The sequence below is a fragment of the Oncorhynchus mykiss genome, chromosome 1, assembly GCF_013265735.2.
Source record: "Oncorhynchus mykiss isolate Arlee chromosome 1, USDA_OmykA_1.1, whole genome shotgun sequence".
Lineage (NCBI taxonomy): Eukaryota > Metazoa > Chordata > Actinopteri > Salmoniformes > Salmonidae > Oncorhynchus > Oncorhynchus mykiss.
This window is the reverse complement of record NC_048565.1, coordinates 77,493,817-77,513,438: the sequence shown is the minus strand read 5'-3', so window position 1 is coordinate 77,513,438 and position 19,622 is coordinate 77,493,817. Positions and strand designations below refer to the sequence as shown.

Below are 19,622 nucleotides of genomic sequence, written 5' to 3'. Positions count from 1 at the left end.
ATTTTCGCTGTGTTTAGACAGGCAGCCCGATTCCAATATTTTTTCCCACTAATTGGTGTTTTGACCAATCAGATCAGCTCTGAAAAAGATCTGATGTGATTGTTCAAAAGACCAGAATTGGGCTGCCTGTGTGAAAATATATATACACACTTACTACATAATCTGTATTCTCAATGCAAATAGCAGCAGCTACAGCATACAATCACATTCTAGACAATTCTGTGCTTCCAACTTTGTGGCAACAGTTTGGGGAAGGCCCTTTCCTGTTCCAGCATGAGAATGCCCCCTGTGCACAAAGCGAGGTCCATACTGAAATGGTTTGTCGAGATCGGTGTGGAAGAACTTGACTGACCTGCACAGAGCCCTGACCTCAACCCCATCGAACACAACTTTGGGATGAATTGAAACTGACTGCGAGCCAGGCCTAATCACCCAACATCATGAAACACACCATTTAAACTACAGGCTTCAAATTGTTAGAAACGGAGAACCTTTGACAGTAATTGTAATTCTCTTCCATTTGATATCAAATGATTCATTGTTACTTTATAATCCCATTTGACATGATCTACATTGCCAAACAGCGATTTTAGAAGGCACTTCACATTTCATTGTACAGTACAAAACGTATCACACAACCCCCACACAGAAACAAAATAACATGAAAAGATTCAAAACATGTGTGCTGTTCCCTGTAAAATGGTCCACCATCCATCATGGGCATGTAGCTAGCCCTGTCCTTGCTTCACCATGGAAACAAGAGGACATCTGATTTGATGTGAGAAAGCACTTGTGCGTGAACAGGCTTCGATAGCCCCTCTCGTCAGATTGTTTTCTCGTTCATAGTGTGAGCGGACCAAGTGATTGGGCGTCACTCTAAAGCGGGAAGGTGGAATAAACGAGTCAGGAGTAGGTTTTCTTGATTGAACACAGTTCTCTATTGAGGGCATTTGGTCAACACAAACACTCCAACATAATCAATGAAAATCTTCCAAGGAAAAACATACATCATCTTCTCCAGATGAAACAAGAACATAATAGGATTATCTTTAATCTACAACAAAAAGTCACAGGCTTGTCACCGTCTTAGTGGTTCTTCCTGGATAGCTCCTCTCGCTCGGTGGCCATCTTCCAGAGATAGTTTTCCCCTTCCCTCTCTGCTGGTTCCATTCTCTCTCTTATAGGGGAAGGAGAGTATGTCATTAGTACCTTCAGCTGTGCTTAATTGCCTCTGGTTACCTTGTCTCCCATGCCTTGTTGGGCTACTATCCGTGAGCCCAGCCTGCCCTCTGGTGGTCCTTCCACAATAGTCACTGATTTAGTTTGTGGCTTGTTTTCAATTGGTCCTCTTCAAACAAAGTGTCTGTAAAAGGGAACACAAACCAACCCCCAAGATACAGAATGTTAAGCATTGTTCTTTTTAAGAGCATTGTAAATGTACATTTGGATAGGGCGTAACTAGTCATGCTTGACCATCCTTCTCGTCCTGTCTCGACTATTGGAATTCTGGAGAACTTCAGTATTGTTTTCAGCGCTTGTATTTGATTGGCTCTGAGTAGAAATTACATTCCCCCTCAGGAGAGGCATTTCCTTTTTCTCTTGATTTTGTCTGTGTCTCTTTTCTTACCGTGTCAGCCAATGTTTTTGTAGTCTTTGCGACATTAGTTTTGTATCTTATGCTTGCTAGCCTGTTGAAAATCAGAAAACATTTCAGAAACACAAACCCTGTTCGGCGCTCCACCGATACAAAATATGTAAATATGTAATTGGTTTTGTGGGCAAGCCCTGCCATACTCCACTCCTTTTTATCTTTTTCCTGAGGAGAACTTCCCCAGGTCTTCAAACTACGTGAGAAGCCCGGCATCCGAGGCTAGGGCCGTAACTAACCCAATATGGTTTGGGGATTCGAACCGGAGACCTTTCGGTTACTGTCCCTACGCTCTTAACCGCTAGGCTATCAACTGCCCGCAAACCAAGTGCAGCACGAGCTTCAGGGGCTCAAGTGAATACCATACAATCTGACAGAAGGCAAAACAAAACTTCTATATACCACATTTTCAACACTTACAGAAAGCCCAAAGTGGTCCTTGTACTTGATAAACTACAATCTTGATGATTTCTTTGTCCATCATCATATTAATTATATTCTGCCGACGTACCGTAGAGGGCAAAAGAGGGGCCAGGATCCCTCCGACTCAGCAGGACATTGAGCAGACCCCAAGACCAGCGTTCCTGACATCAAGAAAAAGCAAAGAACGTTTTCTTAAGTACCTCTTCAACATACTGTACAAAAACATATTGCATTTCGAGAACTTCAATTGAAATGCAGAAGTTCATTGAAGCCAAAATTAAAAAACAGCGCCCTCTACTGTACTATATAAAAGTAATTTTGTGGGATCTGTTAGTGGGCTCTGTCTGCACTGCACTCACTTTATAACAGTGGGTTACAGTTCAGTAGCGTAGACGCACACTGACGCACTGACCAACAGCTTTCCTAAAAAGAAAATCTAAAGAGGTAGCATTGAACACAGTCCCTAAATAATAAAGACAGGGTAACAAAGCTTTAAAAAAACACATTATGAATAAAAATGTATATTCTGCCAGACTGTAGATGGGATGCCCTTACCAGCGTTTACTGGGATTAACATAGTGCATAGATATAACCCCAGAAAGCTAGCCATGTTTTCCTTCTCCCAGACCTAAAAACAAGCATACATTCTAACTGTCTAGCACAGGTGTGATGAGAATAACAGTCTTGTGAAACTATTACAATTAAACGTTTTTTATTTTTAACCACAAAACAAGACATTTATTCAGTGCACCACTGACACACTTCAATTCATAGGATATCATGACAGGTGGTGAGAATCTTACCACTGCTTGTATATGAAATAGATACAGAGAGGGTAGGCCGGGAGCTCCACCAATCCATACATGACAACACTGAAGTAGCGGTTCCCATCGTCCTCACTGGCATTCACGATGAGCCCATTGTACACCAGGCTGCAGGAATACCTAGAGCACATCCAGAGACAGCATCAATTTATGGTCATTCGTGTTTGCCGTCTTCAGTGTGAAAGGTCTTTAAAACGATGTATACTGAACTGAAAAGCATCATTGTGAGCTGTTGACACTGTCCATGTGCATGTTAATGACATGGTAAAAAGCGAGTCCCTTTGTGGTTTCCCAGTGGTTCAGGTTATGGTCTGTATGCTCACCAGACATACATGACACCACGGTCCTCCAGCGGAGCACTAGGTGGGTGACGAGACCGAGGAGACCAGGGCCATCGTTGTCCTAGTTACATCTTGACGAAGCCAGGACACCTGCGGAGCTTCACTTTGGCTGTGGCGTTGCCGTTCCCATTCCGCACGGCCATGTACTGCAGAACCTCCTCCGCCTGCTCCGTGTAATCACGGGAATACAGCCAGCGGGGAGACTCCGGGAGAGTCCTGCCTCAGCCCGAAAAACAGGAACAAGACAAAGACAGGTGACAAAATGGGCATCTTGCCATTTGTTCTATCAGCAAACTGCAGTCTCACATATGGGGTCAAATGTATTGGGAAAGGTGTCAGTCAAGCCTTTAATGCAAAGGTCATATTAGCAAGGTCCCTGAAAAACACAAACACCAAAAACTAAATTGAAATAGTTGGGACAAAACACTTTCCAATAGTGCCAGACCACCATCTTATTTCACTTTGTTCCCTCTGACTCTTCTTTACTACGATTTACCCTTGTCGAATCCTAGTCCCACCCTCCTCCGTTACTGTAGCTGTGTCTGACAAACATCTGTCAGTGTCATGATGATTATTTGTACCTGTCATGGCCCAGTAGGCCTTGCCCACATACTCCTGAGTAAGCATGAAACAGACGAGGGACATTCCCCCATTTATTTGACCCATTAGCAGGCAGGACAACGCAAACGCCTCATAGCTGGGAGCAAAGGCTGTGGCATAACCAAAACAAAACATCGAAGAACAGAGCTGGGAGAGAGAGAGGCCGAGAGAGAAGCAGAGAGAGAGAGAAACAGTGGGTCAATCAAACAGAAAGTCAGTAGAAGAGCATATTATCAACGCACTAGCAGTCTACGGCCAATTGTTGTTGTTTTTTTATGATGAATGATGAGGCCTAACCATATCTCTGAGATTTTTACCAGTGACACTACTATTAGCTGGGCTGAAAAGCAGACTACATCATATTAGCCTGTCAACTACTTCATAGGATATGGATTATGATCATAATATGTAAAGTTGTGAGCGTCATTCTCCTCACCTGTTAGGAAGACTGGTTTCCTTTCAATCTTGTCAGAGAGGGGTCCAAACAAACATTACCAACCAAGACCCCAGCGAAGAACAAAGAGCCTGCCAAACTGACCTGTTGGTTTATAAGGAACCACTAAGAGAAAGGAAGGACAGAGACTGGAAGACGTCATTCATATATTTTCCAGCGTCTAGAGTATTTGGAAATATGTTCAATTCCATACAAGTGTGAATGACACTACATTCTCAAGCACAGCACAGTTCCCATTGAATCATGAACAGTGGCCTCTCTCTATCGTGACGATAGAGTTGACGTCCTCTGTAAATGTAACGTGTTTGATGAGCTCCTCATGGTTGGTGTAGTCACCTTGTTCAATGTGGTATTCTGGTACAGCTCCAACACAAGCAATGAGCATGCACTGGCATGCCATACACACCTGGAAAACAAAACCAAGCTGAGTGTCAAGCAAGTAATACAGGCCTAGCTAGCCAAGTGATCTATCCATCACTGGTATTTAGTTATCTGGTGCTTGCATTTACCTTTCACATATTCAGCAATTCAACAGCTTGAGCTGCCACTTTGTGGGGTTAACTAAGGGATGGGCTCAAATCCTCTGAACAGACTGACAGTCTATGAATTTGGCATGGTGGTTTTAAAAACATTTTAGATCCACAGCACACATTGTTTGTTTACAAACACTTAGATTGACAACAAAAACAAACTACAATCTTAAGAGTTTGGGTTTTGATAGGATCAGCCCTTGATCATGAGTCATGACTCGCAATTCCATTACATCACACATAAGAGTCATTGGACAAAGGCGTCTTCTGTACGGGGGAGTTTTGTTAAGAGCCCCATAGGCTCGGCCTGAACATTGACATGCACCACTTGCGGCACGGTTTTGGAAACATAAAGACCTTGTCTTTCATATCAGCGAGAAATCTTTTTTTTTATACATACAGTTAAACTGATACACACCTTTATAGGGTTAGTGTTCCCTCGCGGCCATATCTCCATGTTACAGAGCATGCTTACAGAAGACAGACTGAAGACAGAGGAACCACTTGTGCTAATTAGCCATCTAGAATGCTCCGAACACCTGCGTGTAACGGAATAAAGCCTTCAGAAACGTGTTGTCACTGAAAACTGTCGGCTCTAACTGTGATAAAGCCGGTTGAAACAGTGGACAGTAAGTGTGTATTTTGCATTTGTGAAATTATTTTGATGGGATATGAAAGTAAAGGGCTTTATGAATCTGTTGCAATTGAGAATTGATTCGTTTAGATGGAGTACTTTGCTGTTTTGGCTACCAGAGCCAGTATACCTGAAAATAACATACAATGCTTTAGAAAGTATTCATACCCCTTGACTTATTACACATTTTGTTGTGTTACAGCCTGAATTCAAAATGGATTAAACTATATTTTTTCTCTCACCCATCTACACACAATACTGCATAATGAAAGTGAAAACATGTTTTTAGAAGTTTGTACAAATTTATTGTAAAATGAAATATAGAAGTCTAATTTAAAAAACTATTCGCACCCGAGTCAATACTTTGTAGAAGCACCTTTGGCGGCGATTACAGCTGTGAGTTTTTTGGGGGTAAGTCTCTTAGAGCCTTGCACACTTGGATTGTATAATATTTGACCATTATAATATTTAAAAAAATTCTAGCACTGTCAAGTTAATTGTTGATCATTGGAAGACTGCCATTTTGAAGCCTTGTCATAGATTTAAGCCAATTTACGTCAAAACTGTAACTAGACCACTCGGGAACATTCAGTGTCGTATTGGTAAGCAACTCCAGTGTAGATTTGGCCTTGTGTTTTAGGTTATTGTCCTGTTGAAAGGTGAATTGATCTCCCTGTGTCTGTTGGAAAGTTTTCCTCTAGGATTGTGCATGTGCGTATAGCTGTATTCCGTGTATTTTTTATTTTTTTTAAACTCCCTAGACCTTGCCGATGACAAGAATACCCATAACATGATGCAGCCACAACCAAAATATGTAGAGTGGTACTCAGGGATGTGCTGTGTTGGATTCAGGACAAAAAGTGAATGTCCTTTTTTTGCAGTATTAACAAAGTGCCTTTGCAAACAGGATTCATGTTTTGGAATATTGTTATAACTCTGTACAAGCTTCTTTCTTTGTAGGTTAGTATTTTGAAGTAACTCCCCAGTTCTCTCATATCACAACCATTAAACTCTTTAACTGTTTTAAAATCACCATTGGCCTCATGGTGATATCCCTGAGCAGTTTCTTCCTCTCCAGCAACTGAGTTAGGAAGGATGTAAAGTACTTAAGTAGGGTGTAAAGGGTGTAAAGTACTTAAGTAAAAATACTTTAAAGTACTACTCAATTAGTTTCTGTACTTTAGTATTTATATTTTTGACTACTTTTACTTCAATACATTTCTAAAGAAAATAATGTACTTCTCACTACATACAATTTCCCTGACACCCAATAATACTTGTTACATTTTGAATGCTTATCAAGATAAATTCCTTGGTCATCTCTACTGCCTCTGATCTGGCGGACTCACTAAACACATGATTTCTTTGTTAATTATGTGTGAGTTTTGAAGTGTACCCCTGGCTATCTGTAAATATATATTTTTTTTAAACAAGAAAATAGTGCTTGAGTATATTTTAGCAATTACATGAACATTTTTATTTATTTGACCTTTATTTAACTAGGCAAGTAAGTTAAGAACAAATTCTTATTTACAATGACAGCCTACCCCAGCAAAACCCTAAAACAGACGACACTTGGCCAATTGTGCACTGCCCTATGGGACTCCCAATCACGGCTTGTTGTGATACAGACCAGGATCGAACCAGGGTCTGTAGTGACGCATCTAGCACTGCTGCGCCACTCTGGAGCTGATACTTAAGTATATTTAAAATCAAATATTTTTTGACTTTTAGTAGCATTTTTTTAAAAGTTTTATTTTTACCCCCTTTTCGTGGTATCCAATTGTTAGTAGTTACTATCTTGTCTCATCGCTACAACTCCCGTACGGCCTCGGGAGAGACAAAGGTCCGAAAGCCATGCCTCGTCTGAAACACAACCCAACCAAGCCGCACTGACAAGGATACTTTTCCACCAAAGATTAATACACCATCCAAAGACTAATTAATAACTTCACCATGCTCAGAAATATTCAGTCAGCTTTTATTTTTTTACGCATCTACCAATCAGTGCCTTTCTTTGCGAAACCTCCCTAGTCTTTGTGGTTGAAATTCACTACGCGATTGAGGGACCTTACAATTATCTGTATGTGTGGGGTACAGAGAGGTAGTTATTCAAAAAGTATGTTAACCACTATTATTGGACCCGGAATGAGTCCGTGCAACTTATGTGATTTGTTAAGCACATTCTTTTTTTTTACTCCTTTACTTATTTAGGCTTCCCATAAAGAGATTGAATTTATTTATTTATTTCACCTTTATTTAACCAGGTTGGCTAGTTGAGAACAAGTTCTCATTTACAACTGCGACCTGGCCAAGATAAAGCATAGCAGTGTGAACAGACAGCAACACAGAGTTACACATGGAGTAAACAATTAACAAGTCAATAACACAGTAGGAAAAAAGAGGAAAAAAAGTCTATATACATTGTGTGCAAAAGGCATGAGGTAGGCGAATAATTACAATTTTGCAGATTAACACTGGAGTGATTAATGAACAGATGGTCATGTACAGGTAGAGATACTGGTGTGCAAAAGAGCAGAAAAGTAAATAAATAAACAGAATGGGGATGAGGTAGGTAAATTGGGTGGGCTATTTACCAATAGACTATGTACAGCAGCAGCGACCGGTTAGCTGCTCAGATAGCAGATGTTTGAAGTTGGTGAGGGAGATAAGTCTCCAACTTCAGCGATTTTTGCAATAAGTTCCAGTCACAGGCAGCAGAGAACTGGAACGAAAGGCGGCCAAATGAGGTGTTGGCTTTAGGGATGATCAGTGAGCACGCGCTCCAGCAGGTGTACGGGTGGGTGTTGCCATCGTGACCAGTGAACTGAGATAAGGCGGAGCTTTACCTAGCATGGACTTGTAGATGACCTGGAGCCAGTGGGTCTGGCGACGAATATGTAGCGAGGGCCAGCCGACTAGAGCATACAGGTCGCAGTGGTGGGTGGTATAAGGTGCTTTAGTAACAAAACGGATGGCACTGTGATAAACTGCATCCAGTTTGCTGAGTAGAGTATTGGAAGCTATTTTGTAAATGACATCGCCGAAGTCGAGGATCGGTAGGATAGTCAGTTTTACTAGGGTAAGTTTGGCGGCGTGAGTGAAGGAGGCTTTGTTGCGGAATAGAAAGCCGACTCTAGATTTGATTTTAGATTGGAGATGTTTGATATGAGTCTGGAAGGAGAGTTTACAGTCTAGCCAGACACCTAGGTACTTATAGATGTCCACATATTCTAGGTCGGAACCATCCAGGGTGGTGATGCTAGTCGGGCGTGCGGGTGCAGGCAGCAAACGGTTGAAAAGTATGCATTTGGTTGTACTAGCGTTTAAGAGCAGTTGGAGGCCACGGAAGGAGTGTTGTATGGCGTTGAAGCTCGTTTGGAGGTTAGATAGCACTGTGTCGAAGGAAGGGCCGGAAGTATACAGAATGGTGTCGTCTGCGTAGAGGTGGATCAGGGAATCGCCCGCAGCAAGAGCAACATCATTGATATATAGAGAAAAGAGTCGGCCCGAGAATTTAACCCTGTGGCTGCCAGAGGACCGGACAACATGCCCTCCGATTTGACACACTGAACTCTGTCTGCAAAGTAGTTGGTGAACCAGGCAAGGCAGTCATTAGAAAAACCGAGGCTACTGAGTCTGCCGATAAGAATATGGTGATTGACAGAGTCGAAAGCCTTGGCCAGGTCGATGAAGACGGCTGCGCAGTACTGTCTTTTATCGATGGCGGTTATGATATCGTTTAGTACCTTGAGCGTGGCTGAGGTGCACCCGTGACCGGCTCGGAAACCAGATTGCACAGCGGAGAAGGTACGGTGAGATTCGAGATGGTCAGTGACCTGTTTGTTGACTTGGCTTTCGAAGACCTTAGATAGGCAGGGCAGGATGGATATAGGTCTGTAACAGTTTGGGTCCAGGGTGTCTCCCCCTTTGAAGAGGGGGATGACTGCGGCAGCTTTCCAGTCCTTGGGGGATCTCAGACGATATGAAAGAGAGGTTGAACAGGCTGGTAATAGGGGTTGAGACAATGGCGGCGGATAGTTTCAGAAATAGAGGGTCCAGATTGTCAAGCCCAGCTGATTTGTAGGAGTCCAGGTTTTGCAGCTCTTTCAGAACATATGCTATCTGGATTTGGGTAAAGGAGAACCTGGAGAGGCTTGGGCAAGTACAGCCGTTGAGAAATGTGGAGACCGTGTTACCTAGCCTCAGTGCAGTGGGCAGCTGGGAGGAGGTGCTCTTGTTCTCCACGGACTTTAGTGTCCCAGAACTTTTTGGAGTTAGAGCTACAGGATGCAAATTTATACGTGAATACGTGTTGACTCAAGACATTTCAGCTTTTTATTCTTGCAAATACATTTCTAAAAATGTATTAAACAAAATTCCACTTTACATTGAGATATTGTGTGGAGATCAGTGACAGAAATGATCAATTTTGAATTCAGGCTGTAACACAACAAAATGTAAAGGGGTGTGAATACTTTCTGAAGGCACTAAGGTCCTTGGGCCAATAAGGAGTAATGGTAGGTTCATTAGGAATACATATTGGGCTATGGTAGGATGAGAGTTATATTCTTCAAAAATTAATTAGTATAATTGAAATGGCCATTGAACAGCGGGAAATCATGCAGACTGTGCTGTAGCGTTAATGCTTATGCAAATGACTGGAGAGTTAACTAGTTAGCTAAGATTCAACAAGATGCTTCTGGGATTTCATTATCTCTGTCAGAATAACATTAGCAGCGACGGATATACTACTATCTGGCTTTCCCTACTTAGTATATGTAAATTGTTCAAAGGAAATGAAGATAGCTAGCTAATACAGCTAGCTAGTTATAAAGCAAGGTGAAGGTAATAAATTAGCTAGCTGGAGTGGCTTTTTCTATATGACGGCGCGGCGTCATATATAGGGTTAGGGTGGCATTATGTTATAATACATACATAGCTAGTAATAATTCCATTTAGCAGATGCTTTTATCCAAAGCAACGTATGTCCTCCAAAGCAAGGGACGTTCATAAAACAAACCTGTAGCAACACAAGAATCAACACCACGGAGGGTCAAACTAGGCAAACTTTTCGCAGACGTGGATTGCTATCGAATTTATCTAGGAAAGGTGATTGGTTCCCCAGTCTCCTTGAACAAAAAAGAAAAAAAAGCGCATATGGCTGGAGATTTAACTTCAGGACAAAATTGAATGGTCTAAAACAGGTTTCTCCAACCTTGTTCCTGGAGAGCTACCGTTCTGTATATTCATTCCAATCCTAATCCAACACATTCTCATAATTAGCTGGTTGATAAACTAAATCAGGTTAGTTACAACTGGGGTTGGAGCGAAAACCTACAGGAGGATAACTCCAGGAATAGCGTCATTGTCTAAAATAAACTAATTCCGCCTATACAGGCGATGCTAAACAAACGCGCCAAATCAAAGCACATTTGTCTGGAAAACGTAGCTATATTAGTCGGAACTAGGAAACTCAGAAATGTCCGCCTTACTATCTGGGTGTAGTTACACCAGTTTCTAAACCCAAAGGCAGACCTGGCCGATGTTTGGGTTTAGAATAGTCAAAGAGAAGTGAAACATTCTTCCTTATTTTCGGATTTTCTCGAAATCTAAAGGCACAACCTAGATTCCAGCCAATCTGTTTAATTGAACATGTTTTTACGCCAACCCCGTGAGTGACAAAATTACACGTTTACATTTGTCAAAACAACTTTAATAAATCAAAGGTTTGAACCAATGAATAGTAAAATGACAGAAAAGGGCAGTTCCACAAATAACTTTGCACCCCTTTGTTTTAAGTAGAAATTGTGCACAAATCCTCATTTTAAAAGCATGTTATATTATAATGAAGTGCCTTTAATATAGAACAGAAGATTTTATATGAATAAAGACTTGTCAAAATGCTGATTATTGGCACTTTAGCATCTCCCTAGAAGTCAGAGTATGCAAAGGACATTTTAACCAACATCTCATGTTTACCACCTTTAGAAAGCCCTATTTATTGTTGCTTTGAAAGTCACTTCTGAATGTAATTACTTATACATTAAGGTATAAAAAAAGTTCCTGATTTGAAGGTAAACCCTTTCACGTGAATCACTTGTTTTAATATGGTGAAACTACTCCTTTAAAAAAAGGTGCAGTATGCAGAAATCTGCCATTTCCTGGTTGCTAAAATTCTTAGTTTACCTAATTTCAGTTTGCGACAAAACAAGCAATGTATAGTGTACAGAATCATTGTACCATCTAAACCGCTGTGAAATATATTTCAATAACCAAAAATATTGTATTTTCAGTTTGAAGCTGGTGTACAAAATCAAAACACCCAAAAAACAAAACAGGTAGCATAGAACAGATCTATTACTTTTTACTTGCTTTCATTTTGAATGACAGATCTATAACATTTCTATTGGAATTTGGTCAGGTCCATATTGCAGCCTAAAATGTTTTTCTAAATAAACACTGAACATCTAATGGTTAAATCATGGTGTAAAAGCAGGTGCGCTAGTTCTACCCTTTTTGGCCATTGACTGATTTGTGGTGGATAACGGAGTGGATGGAGCACAACATCAACCGTGAAACTCATGGAGGGGCTACAATTTTTGAAAATCTAGAACTAGTTCTGACACCTGAGTGGTAACTTTGACCTGACCGGCGTTGCCTGAGTATCATTATCTACCATCTTGGAACGATTAACAGATTTTTCTTTCTTGCCGGCCTTCTTTTGCTGAAAGGAAAGAGAACATTACAATCAAACAATGCCATCTATAGCTGGGACTGGGAGATGACAGTACTTAACCAAACAGAGAAATACCAAAGTAATCTTACCTTGAAGAACGGCACTCTCCCGTTCTCGTAGCACATGAGGTTTTCGTCTATGTAAGGCGTCTCAGTGACGTAGCCATAGCCGCTCACCTCATCCTCCAGAGAGTCCTATGGCAACAGTCAGGTTAAAGCTACTCTGTACTCTCTGAAAGTCACCCTTTTCATTGTCATTACATGTCATACATGCTGAACAGTCCTGATCAGTCGAAGTTCATAGTCTGTACAGTTGACTTCATGTAATCATGTCAATGTAATCTGCCATACAGCCCCAAACCCACATGACCCAACCAGGAAACACTGGGCTCTAATTTTCTGAAGTGTACCTGATCAACCTGCTTCTCCTCCTCCAATGCGTCACACTGGAACAGGGCCGTCTGCAGCTCCTCCTGCTTGTGGCAGAGGTTCTCCAGCAGTTCTGCTCTGCTCTTCGACTTGGCCAGGAGACGAGGGTACACAAAGTCCCTTCTCCGAGGAGTTGCACCTACCAGAACAAATTGAAGGAAACATGACAGGTCAGTGACTCAGACAAATATGTAGAAAATAAAAAAAGCCAGATTAACATTACATCCATGTCAGGCTCACCAGTTGGGACATCCTGTAGGAGTTCATCGCTGAGGAAGCTGTGGACACGGGCCAGGCCATCCTCCAAGTGGGCCTTGAGTTCCGTCTGGTGGTGTTCCAGGGTGTTCTGGTCCAGTGACGTCTGCTCCTTCATGGACCCCAGACCCTCCTTCACCATCTCCTGCTGCTGCTTCAGCTGCCCACTCACTTCCTGGACTCTCTCCTCACAGCTCTGCTCCACTCTCTGAATCACACCACAGAGAAACACAGGTTTAGATTTGTCATAATGATTTCAGACATGTAAGAAGCTGCGCAGGGATTTCAAAGCTAACCAATTTTGCAAAACAAAAATTGCAGTGCCAGAAAAACTGTCAAGGGCTAAAAAAAATACTTAGTACTCCATTTCATACACCAACAAGTATCCGTTTGAGGTAAAACTGCCCAACAATCTATCCGAGTGTATAGTTTACCGTTAGCAGGGTATGAGCAGAGGCGGTTTGGTCTCTGATCAGGGTGAGCTGAGCCTGGGTCTGGGAGTCAATGCCATCTTCGGTAGAGGCACACCACTGCAGACTCTTCTCACCCAGCTGGGTCAGAGAGCTGTGCAAGTGGCTGCAGTAGCCGGAGGACTCGTCCACTGTGCGCATGGCCTCCTGGACAGTCTGTTGGACCTCAGAGATCAAGCTGGCAGTGGTAGACTCTAGATGTTCCTTTTGGGTGGCGGTCTGGTTCTCAGACACACTGCATCTCCTGGAGAAGGGCAGCAAAGTTAGTGGCTCTGCCCTGGCAAACATATCAGGTGAAAAATATGCAGATTCAAATGAACAAAGCCCACACTATGGACAGAAATCATTAGACATGTCAATGGCCCAGTTAAGACAGCCCAGTTGCACTTACGTTTGAAGGGTCTGCTGAAGGGACTGAACAGGGACCTGCAGGGCGTCGGAGGCATTCATCAGGCCGGCATAGTTATTCTGGGTCTCCATGGCCAGGAGGTTGAGCTGGTTCTGCAGACACTGGATCACCTGGGTCATGCCCTGTACGATCAGAAACAGAAGGGATGTCACAAAGTCAGATAGAAAAGCACACTTGTTGACCATACAGCCTTGATAGTGAGAATGACAGGGGTTTTCATTAACATTTAGATGTTGAACAGGGACTGGATCAATGGCATCAAAGCAAAGTAGACCACTGCAAGAGCAACACTATTGTGAATCTCAAGGGGTAGTATTACTTTGCAATGATCTGAAAAAGAAAACAAGATAAGTAAGAGGGTGATAAGAGAACACTTTAAACTAGGGGTGTCAGACAAATTTAGTCCCGGGGGCACACATTGAAACACTGCTGTCAACATTTGCCCAAAACAATAGTCCATCGTTTTTGTAATTTCATGCTCTCTCACTGTCTAGGTTTCATTTGTGATGATGATTAGCAAACTGGACACAGTGAACTGAACGTTGGTCCATTATTTTGACAGTTTCGATTACATTTTAAAATATATCGATATTTTCCCATGGCTTGTAGGTTTGACACCCCTGCTTTAGACTACACAACCCCAAGCAGATCCCAGGCCGTACCGTCTGGTGCTCCTTGTCTGCTCTGCTGATCTGTTCCTTCAGGTTGTCGTGCTCAGTCTTTAGGGAGCCGAGACCTTCTGTTGCAGTCTCCCTCAGGGTAGCCAGGTCCTGGGCATGGCCACTGAAGAACGACGCCGTCTCCACCTTCATGGACTCCATCTGGAGAAAAGGAATACATTCACGAAGTTGTCCATCATGTATACTCAAAAGTATTTTGAGAACAGTATTGTGCATTATTTCAGCCAGCTTCCCTTACCTTAGCTGCCAGGGCATGGTGGGTCTCCAGTGTCTTCCTCAGGTTGTCATTCATGGCCATGACAGCACTCAGACCAGGCAACACCTGGGCCACAAGGACCTCCTCAAGCTCCAGCTTATGTTCCTCCTGTTAACCCAGGATTGCATTTACCATGAAACCTCTCCCACTCTCTTCATACAGATTCATGCAACAAAAAAATAGAAATGATCAGACAATAGAGAGCTTCATTTCTTACCAAAACCTGGTGCAGACTGTTTTTAGCCTCCACACACAGCGTCTCCTGCTCCATCATCTTAGCCTGACACTTGGTCATGCCATCAGCAACCAGGTCTTTGATGCTGCAGAAGGACGTGGCTACAGTAGCCATGGATCCTTTGAAAGCTTTGTCGTTGACTGCAAGAAGACCCTCTGAGGGGGAGAGTAAAAGACTAAATTGGATATCAAATTCTATGATGCGCTCATATCACTCAAAGTACTGAACCATTTCAAGCTTCTCACCAACTGAGGTTTTGTAGGAGTCCAGCATGCCCTGGTGCTTGCTGTGCTGGTCTTCTACAGATTTCTGCATCTGGCTGAACATAGCATCCATGCAGTCTGCGAAACTCATCTGGATCTCAGAGTTGTGCACCTCAACCTTTTTCTTCCTCTCCAGCTTCGCATGCAGGCCAGACACGTCTTTGGTGCTTTCGTCAACAGTTGTCAGCAACTGAGATAACATTAACTCATAACTTTAGACTAAAACAGTTTTGAATATCCTGTACATACTCAAGTGTAATTTTAGTCGCTTAGTAGAAGCCCTTATACATTGTCCTAACTGGTCGTAATGATGTCACCCTAACCTTGTCTGCAGTGGTGTACAGTTTCTCCTCGGTGGCCGCCAGCTCAGACACTATAAACTCCTCCTCAGTGAGCTTCTGCTTGGTCTTCTGCAGGTCCCTGTGAGTCTCCTGCAGCTTCTGGTTCTTCTCCTCTAGGTCATTGGTGCACTTGTCCAGCTTCTCCTTGCGATCCTCAAACAGCTCTGTAACCTGGGGAGGAGGGATGGTTACACATGTTTGATGAGTCAAGTGGAGCCGGTAACCATGGTGCTGCTCATCCAAAAACAGGAAGTAAAATATGAGAGTACTTTCTAAATAAGCTTACGCTCTTCAGTTCCTCCTCCACTGCAGCAATCTTCTCTGTGTATTCAGTTATGTGATCCTCTTGGGAAGATATTGCAGCTGCCATGCTCCTAAGGGGATTAATGAAATATACTTTCTCCTTTTGAAGGGATTCAGACTTTAGAAATAAACATTTGATTCATACACAACATTTGTGTGTTGTACAATGGGCATTTACTCATAGTTCTCAGATGACAGATACACTCCATTCTTGTCACGAGTGGCAGCCAAATCCCGTTTTAGACGCTCAATTTCCTCTGTGTATTCCTGATGATGAAATTCAATATTTTCAGTCCAGATGTTTTACCACAAATAAAATACACATGCTTAAAGTAAACAGAGCATGCATACTCAAATTGAGAGGTTTTGTTCTGTGCTTATATACCTTGATAAGAGTTCTCTTTGTCAACTTCTGGTTCACCTCAGGCTTGTTCATGATGTTCTTGGCCCTGTTGGCATAATCCAGTGTGCTCAGAGTTTCCTGGGGATTTCATGAAACAAAAAGTTGAGTATTGATCAAATTAGATATCAATCTAGACATTGGTGCCAAGAGAAAATAACAAAGCCAGACAAACACACCTCCAAGTTGATGGAGGCTGGTGAAACTGTGGCAATGATGGAAGTCTTAGTGCGGCCTCCTAATGAGTCCTGGAGGATGCGGGTGAGTTTGGACTCCCTGTAGGGCACATGGGGCCTCTTCTCCACCAGTGCAGTGATCACCCTGCCCAGTGTCAGCAGAGACTGGTTGATGTTGCCAGCCTCACGCGCCCGCTTGTCCACAGCCCCGGACCGACCGATGTTCTCACTGCCAGCAAGGTCAACCTACAAGGTGAGGGTCAGGTTAGCTAGAATTCTTGATGGCAACACAAGCAGGTGCACATACAGGTCAAATGTGCTATCCATCTTTGTATGTCACTGGTAAAGCGTGCATGACAATGCATTTGTAGGTAATACCAGTTAACCATACCAAGTTCAGTTTTCCAATCTTGACCAGTTCCTCTCCATCAACAGTTATCTCCTTCATATGAATCGTGACGGAGAACACTGAGTGAGAGCGGCTGAAAAACAAAAAGGGGCAGATAAATACAAACAAACACTCAACTAAAATTTATACCCTGTGGTTTAGTATGAGACAAGTTTATTTGGTCAGATGCAGGTTTACCTGGAGTACGCATTCATGAGAGTGGAGGCAGTTTTCCTCTTGGCAGATCCACGCTCCAAAATCTGGTAAACCTCATTTTTGTTGTGTACTGTGATTTCTTCCAGGCCCTTGATGATAACACCCCTCTGAAGGACAGAAATTAATTATAGATATAGATATCCGGGAGTTGTAGCAATGAGACAAGATAGTAGCTACTAAACAATTGGATACCATGAAATTGGGGAGGAAAAGGGGTAAAATTCAAAATATAAATTTATATAAAAAAAAAATTGGGGAGGAAAAGGGGTAAAATTCAAAATATAAATTTATATAAATTTATATTTTGAATTTTACCCCTTTTCCTCCCCAATTTCATGGTATCCAATTGTTTAGTAGCTACTATCTTGTCTCATCGCTACAACTAGCAGGAGAGACGAAGGTTGAAAGTAATGCGTCCTCCGATATGCAACCCAACCAAGCCGCACAGCGCCATCCAACCCAGAAGCCAGCCGCACCAATGTGTCGGAGGAAACACCGTGCACCTGGCAACCTTGGTTAGCACGCACTGCGCCCGGCCCGCCACAGGAGTCGCTGGTGCGCGATGAGACAAGGACATCCCTACCTAACCCGGACGACGCTAGGCCAATTGTGCGTCGCCCCACGGACCTCCCGGTAGCGGCCGGTTACGACAGAGCCTGGGCGCGAACCCAGAGTCTCTGGTGGCACAGCCGGCACTGCAGCACAGCACACTTAACCACTGCGCCACCCGGGAGGCCCAGAAATTATATTTAACCTTCAAATGCAGGTTTTAATATGACCATTAGATTAAGAAAATCATCCTGGGGGGGGGCAGCAGTGACATGTTGACAGACACGTGTAACTCAACCCATTAGGTACGTACATAAGAGACTGGTTAGTACCTTGTTACGTGGATCATCAAACAACTGAAGACGTTCAGTGACGTCAGGAAAAGGGCTCAGCAGGTCAAACAACTCTTCATTGTAGATCTCCAGCAAGGAAACCTTGACAGAAAACTCTGTCCCACTTTCAGACAGCTTCTCAAATATCTGATGAAGTGTCCGGGGAATGATACCAGCAAGAGGATCCTGAAAGAGTCCATTCAAATCACAAATACTGAAAACTATTTTTTTTTTTTTTAAATAAGTTAATTGACAGATCTGATACAAGTTATGTTATACCTCTTCCCAAGTAAATTCTTCATTTGGAGATCTTTCTCCTTCCATTGTAAAAGTCTTTCCTGTTCCCGTTTGGCCATACCTAAATGACAGAAAGAAAATATTTAGTCAAAAACATGTACAAAATTGACAATCACCTTCAGTAGCAGGTGTCAGCTTCAAATGGCTAAATGTAACCTTGTGGACATGCCACTTAATCCCTGCTTAGGTAGTACTTACGCAAAAACTGTACAATTGTATCCACCTATCACTTCATCCAAAATAGGGCAGACAACACTCTTGTAGACATCAATTTGCTTGGCAGATGGACCAAACACCTGAGACGAGGGTTTGATAACATTTAATTTGCACATTAGGAACAAATGACATTGCAACCCAAGTATAGTGGTTTGTCTAGTTTAGACAAAGAACGTTACATTAGTTACCATATCAAAGGTGTACGTCTTCCTAGCTGCCTTGTCGCCAATTCCCCCCGTTCGCACATTGATCTCTTTTCGATTTTCTACTGTGTCAATGACTCCATGGGCGGCAGACTTGCGTTCCGCATTGTTGAAGGGTCTGAAGAGGCATGGGCAGAGAAGTTAGCAAGACAACATTAGGCTAACTAGCTACTGTTGCTGTGATAAACACTGATGTTCTTGTCCATTTAGCTAGCAAGTTAATTAGCTACGATCAAGTTGCTTTTAGTCCCAACTCCCACTGGTTTCATACAAGTTTAGTTTACCTGCATCTCACAACGACTTGAATATTTCTCCCCTTCTCATCCTTTTTTGCGACACTGAACGAGTTGTGCGTGGACATGTTTGCAGAACACTCAATACTGTAAACGTCAACTGTAACACAAACAGTTTCCCACATTAAAAAATAAATGTATTAACTAGATGTCAGAGTAGGGGCTATGTTTAGTCAGCTAACATTAACGTGAGCCAGCTAGCGTTAACCAAGATAACTGCCTACGTTACTTAGAATGTTAGCTACCGTTAGCAAATATTGTGATATACCAAAAAAAACGCTAACTACTGGAAACGAGCCCCAAAATTGTCTTTACCAAGTGATGAAGTCTTACCTCTATTCTTTCTTTTGAACAACTATCTTGTAGATAAGTAATTTTAAACAAATATGACTTCCGTCACCGCTGGCGCTCTATCGTGCGGAATTTTCAAACACAACTTTAAATGTTCTTCATCCGAGATGTACAGCCAATGGATTAAGCGGAATTTCTTAAACGCGATTTTATTGGCAGTCTGGGGTCACATGAAAAATGGAGGCGTGATGCATCACGGGAACTGAGCTTTACATTGGAACACATATCCACTTGATGGCGCTAATGTGCTCTTTTTGGTATGCCCCAAAAAAGAATCCCGTTTTAGCTTAATGTGTGATTCAAGGTAAATACATTTACATGACAAACACCAAATGGAAAGTTATTGGATCCTGTCATTTAATTTTCTC

The 19,622-nt window shown here is 42.5% G+C and overlaps 1 protein-coding gene and 1 pseudogene across 1 annotated transcript; both read right to left on the bottom strand.

Annotated features, from left to right (window-relative positions):
* Positions 1 to 1,085: 1,085 nt before the first annotated feature.
* On the bottom strand, positions 1,086 to 3,881 carry LOC110532710 (annotated as a pseudogene).
* Positions 3,882 to 11,148: 7,267 nt separating this feature from the next.
* On the bottom strand, positions 11,149 to 19,394 carry LOC110529943 (kinesin-like protein KIF11-B). The gene is made up of 23 exons (XM_021612627.2): positions 19,237 to 19,394; positions 18,895 to 19,003; positions 18,596 to 18,728; positions 18,390 to 18,487; positions 18,174 to 18,252; positions 17,895 to 18,080; positions 16,996 to 17,120; positions 16,801 to 16,891; positions 16,413 to 16,655; positions 16,219 to 16,314; positions 16,012 to 16,100; positions 15,817 to 15,904; positions 15,513 to 15,701; positions 15,172 to 15,379; positions 14,909 to 15,081; positions 14,674 to 14,799; positions 14,418 to 14,576; positions 13,738 to 13,877; positions 13,311 to 13,590; positions 12,862 to 13,084; positions 12,603 to 12,760; positions 12,283 to 12,387; positions 11,149 to 12,181 (listed from the first exon to the last, which is right to left on the bottom strand). Exons 2-23 carry the CDS (start codon positions 18,969 to 18,971, stop codon positions 12,071 to 12,073), a joined length of 3,177 nt encoding a protein of 1,058 aa, XP_021468302.2. The 5' UTR covers positions 18,972 to 19,003; positions 19,237 to 19,394; the 3' UTR covers positions 11,149 to 12,070.
* Between the last annotated feature and the right edge of the window lie 228 nt (positions 19,395 to 19,622).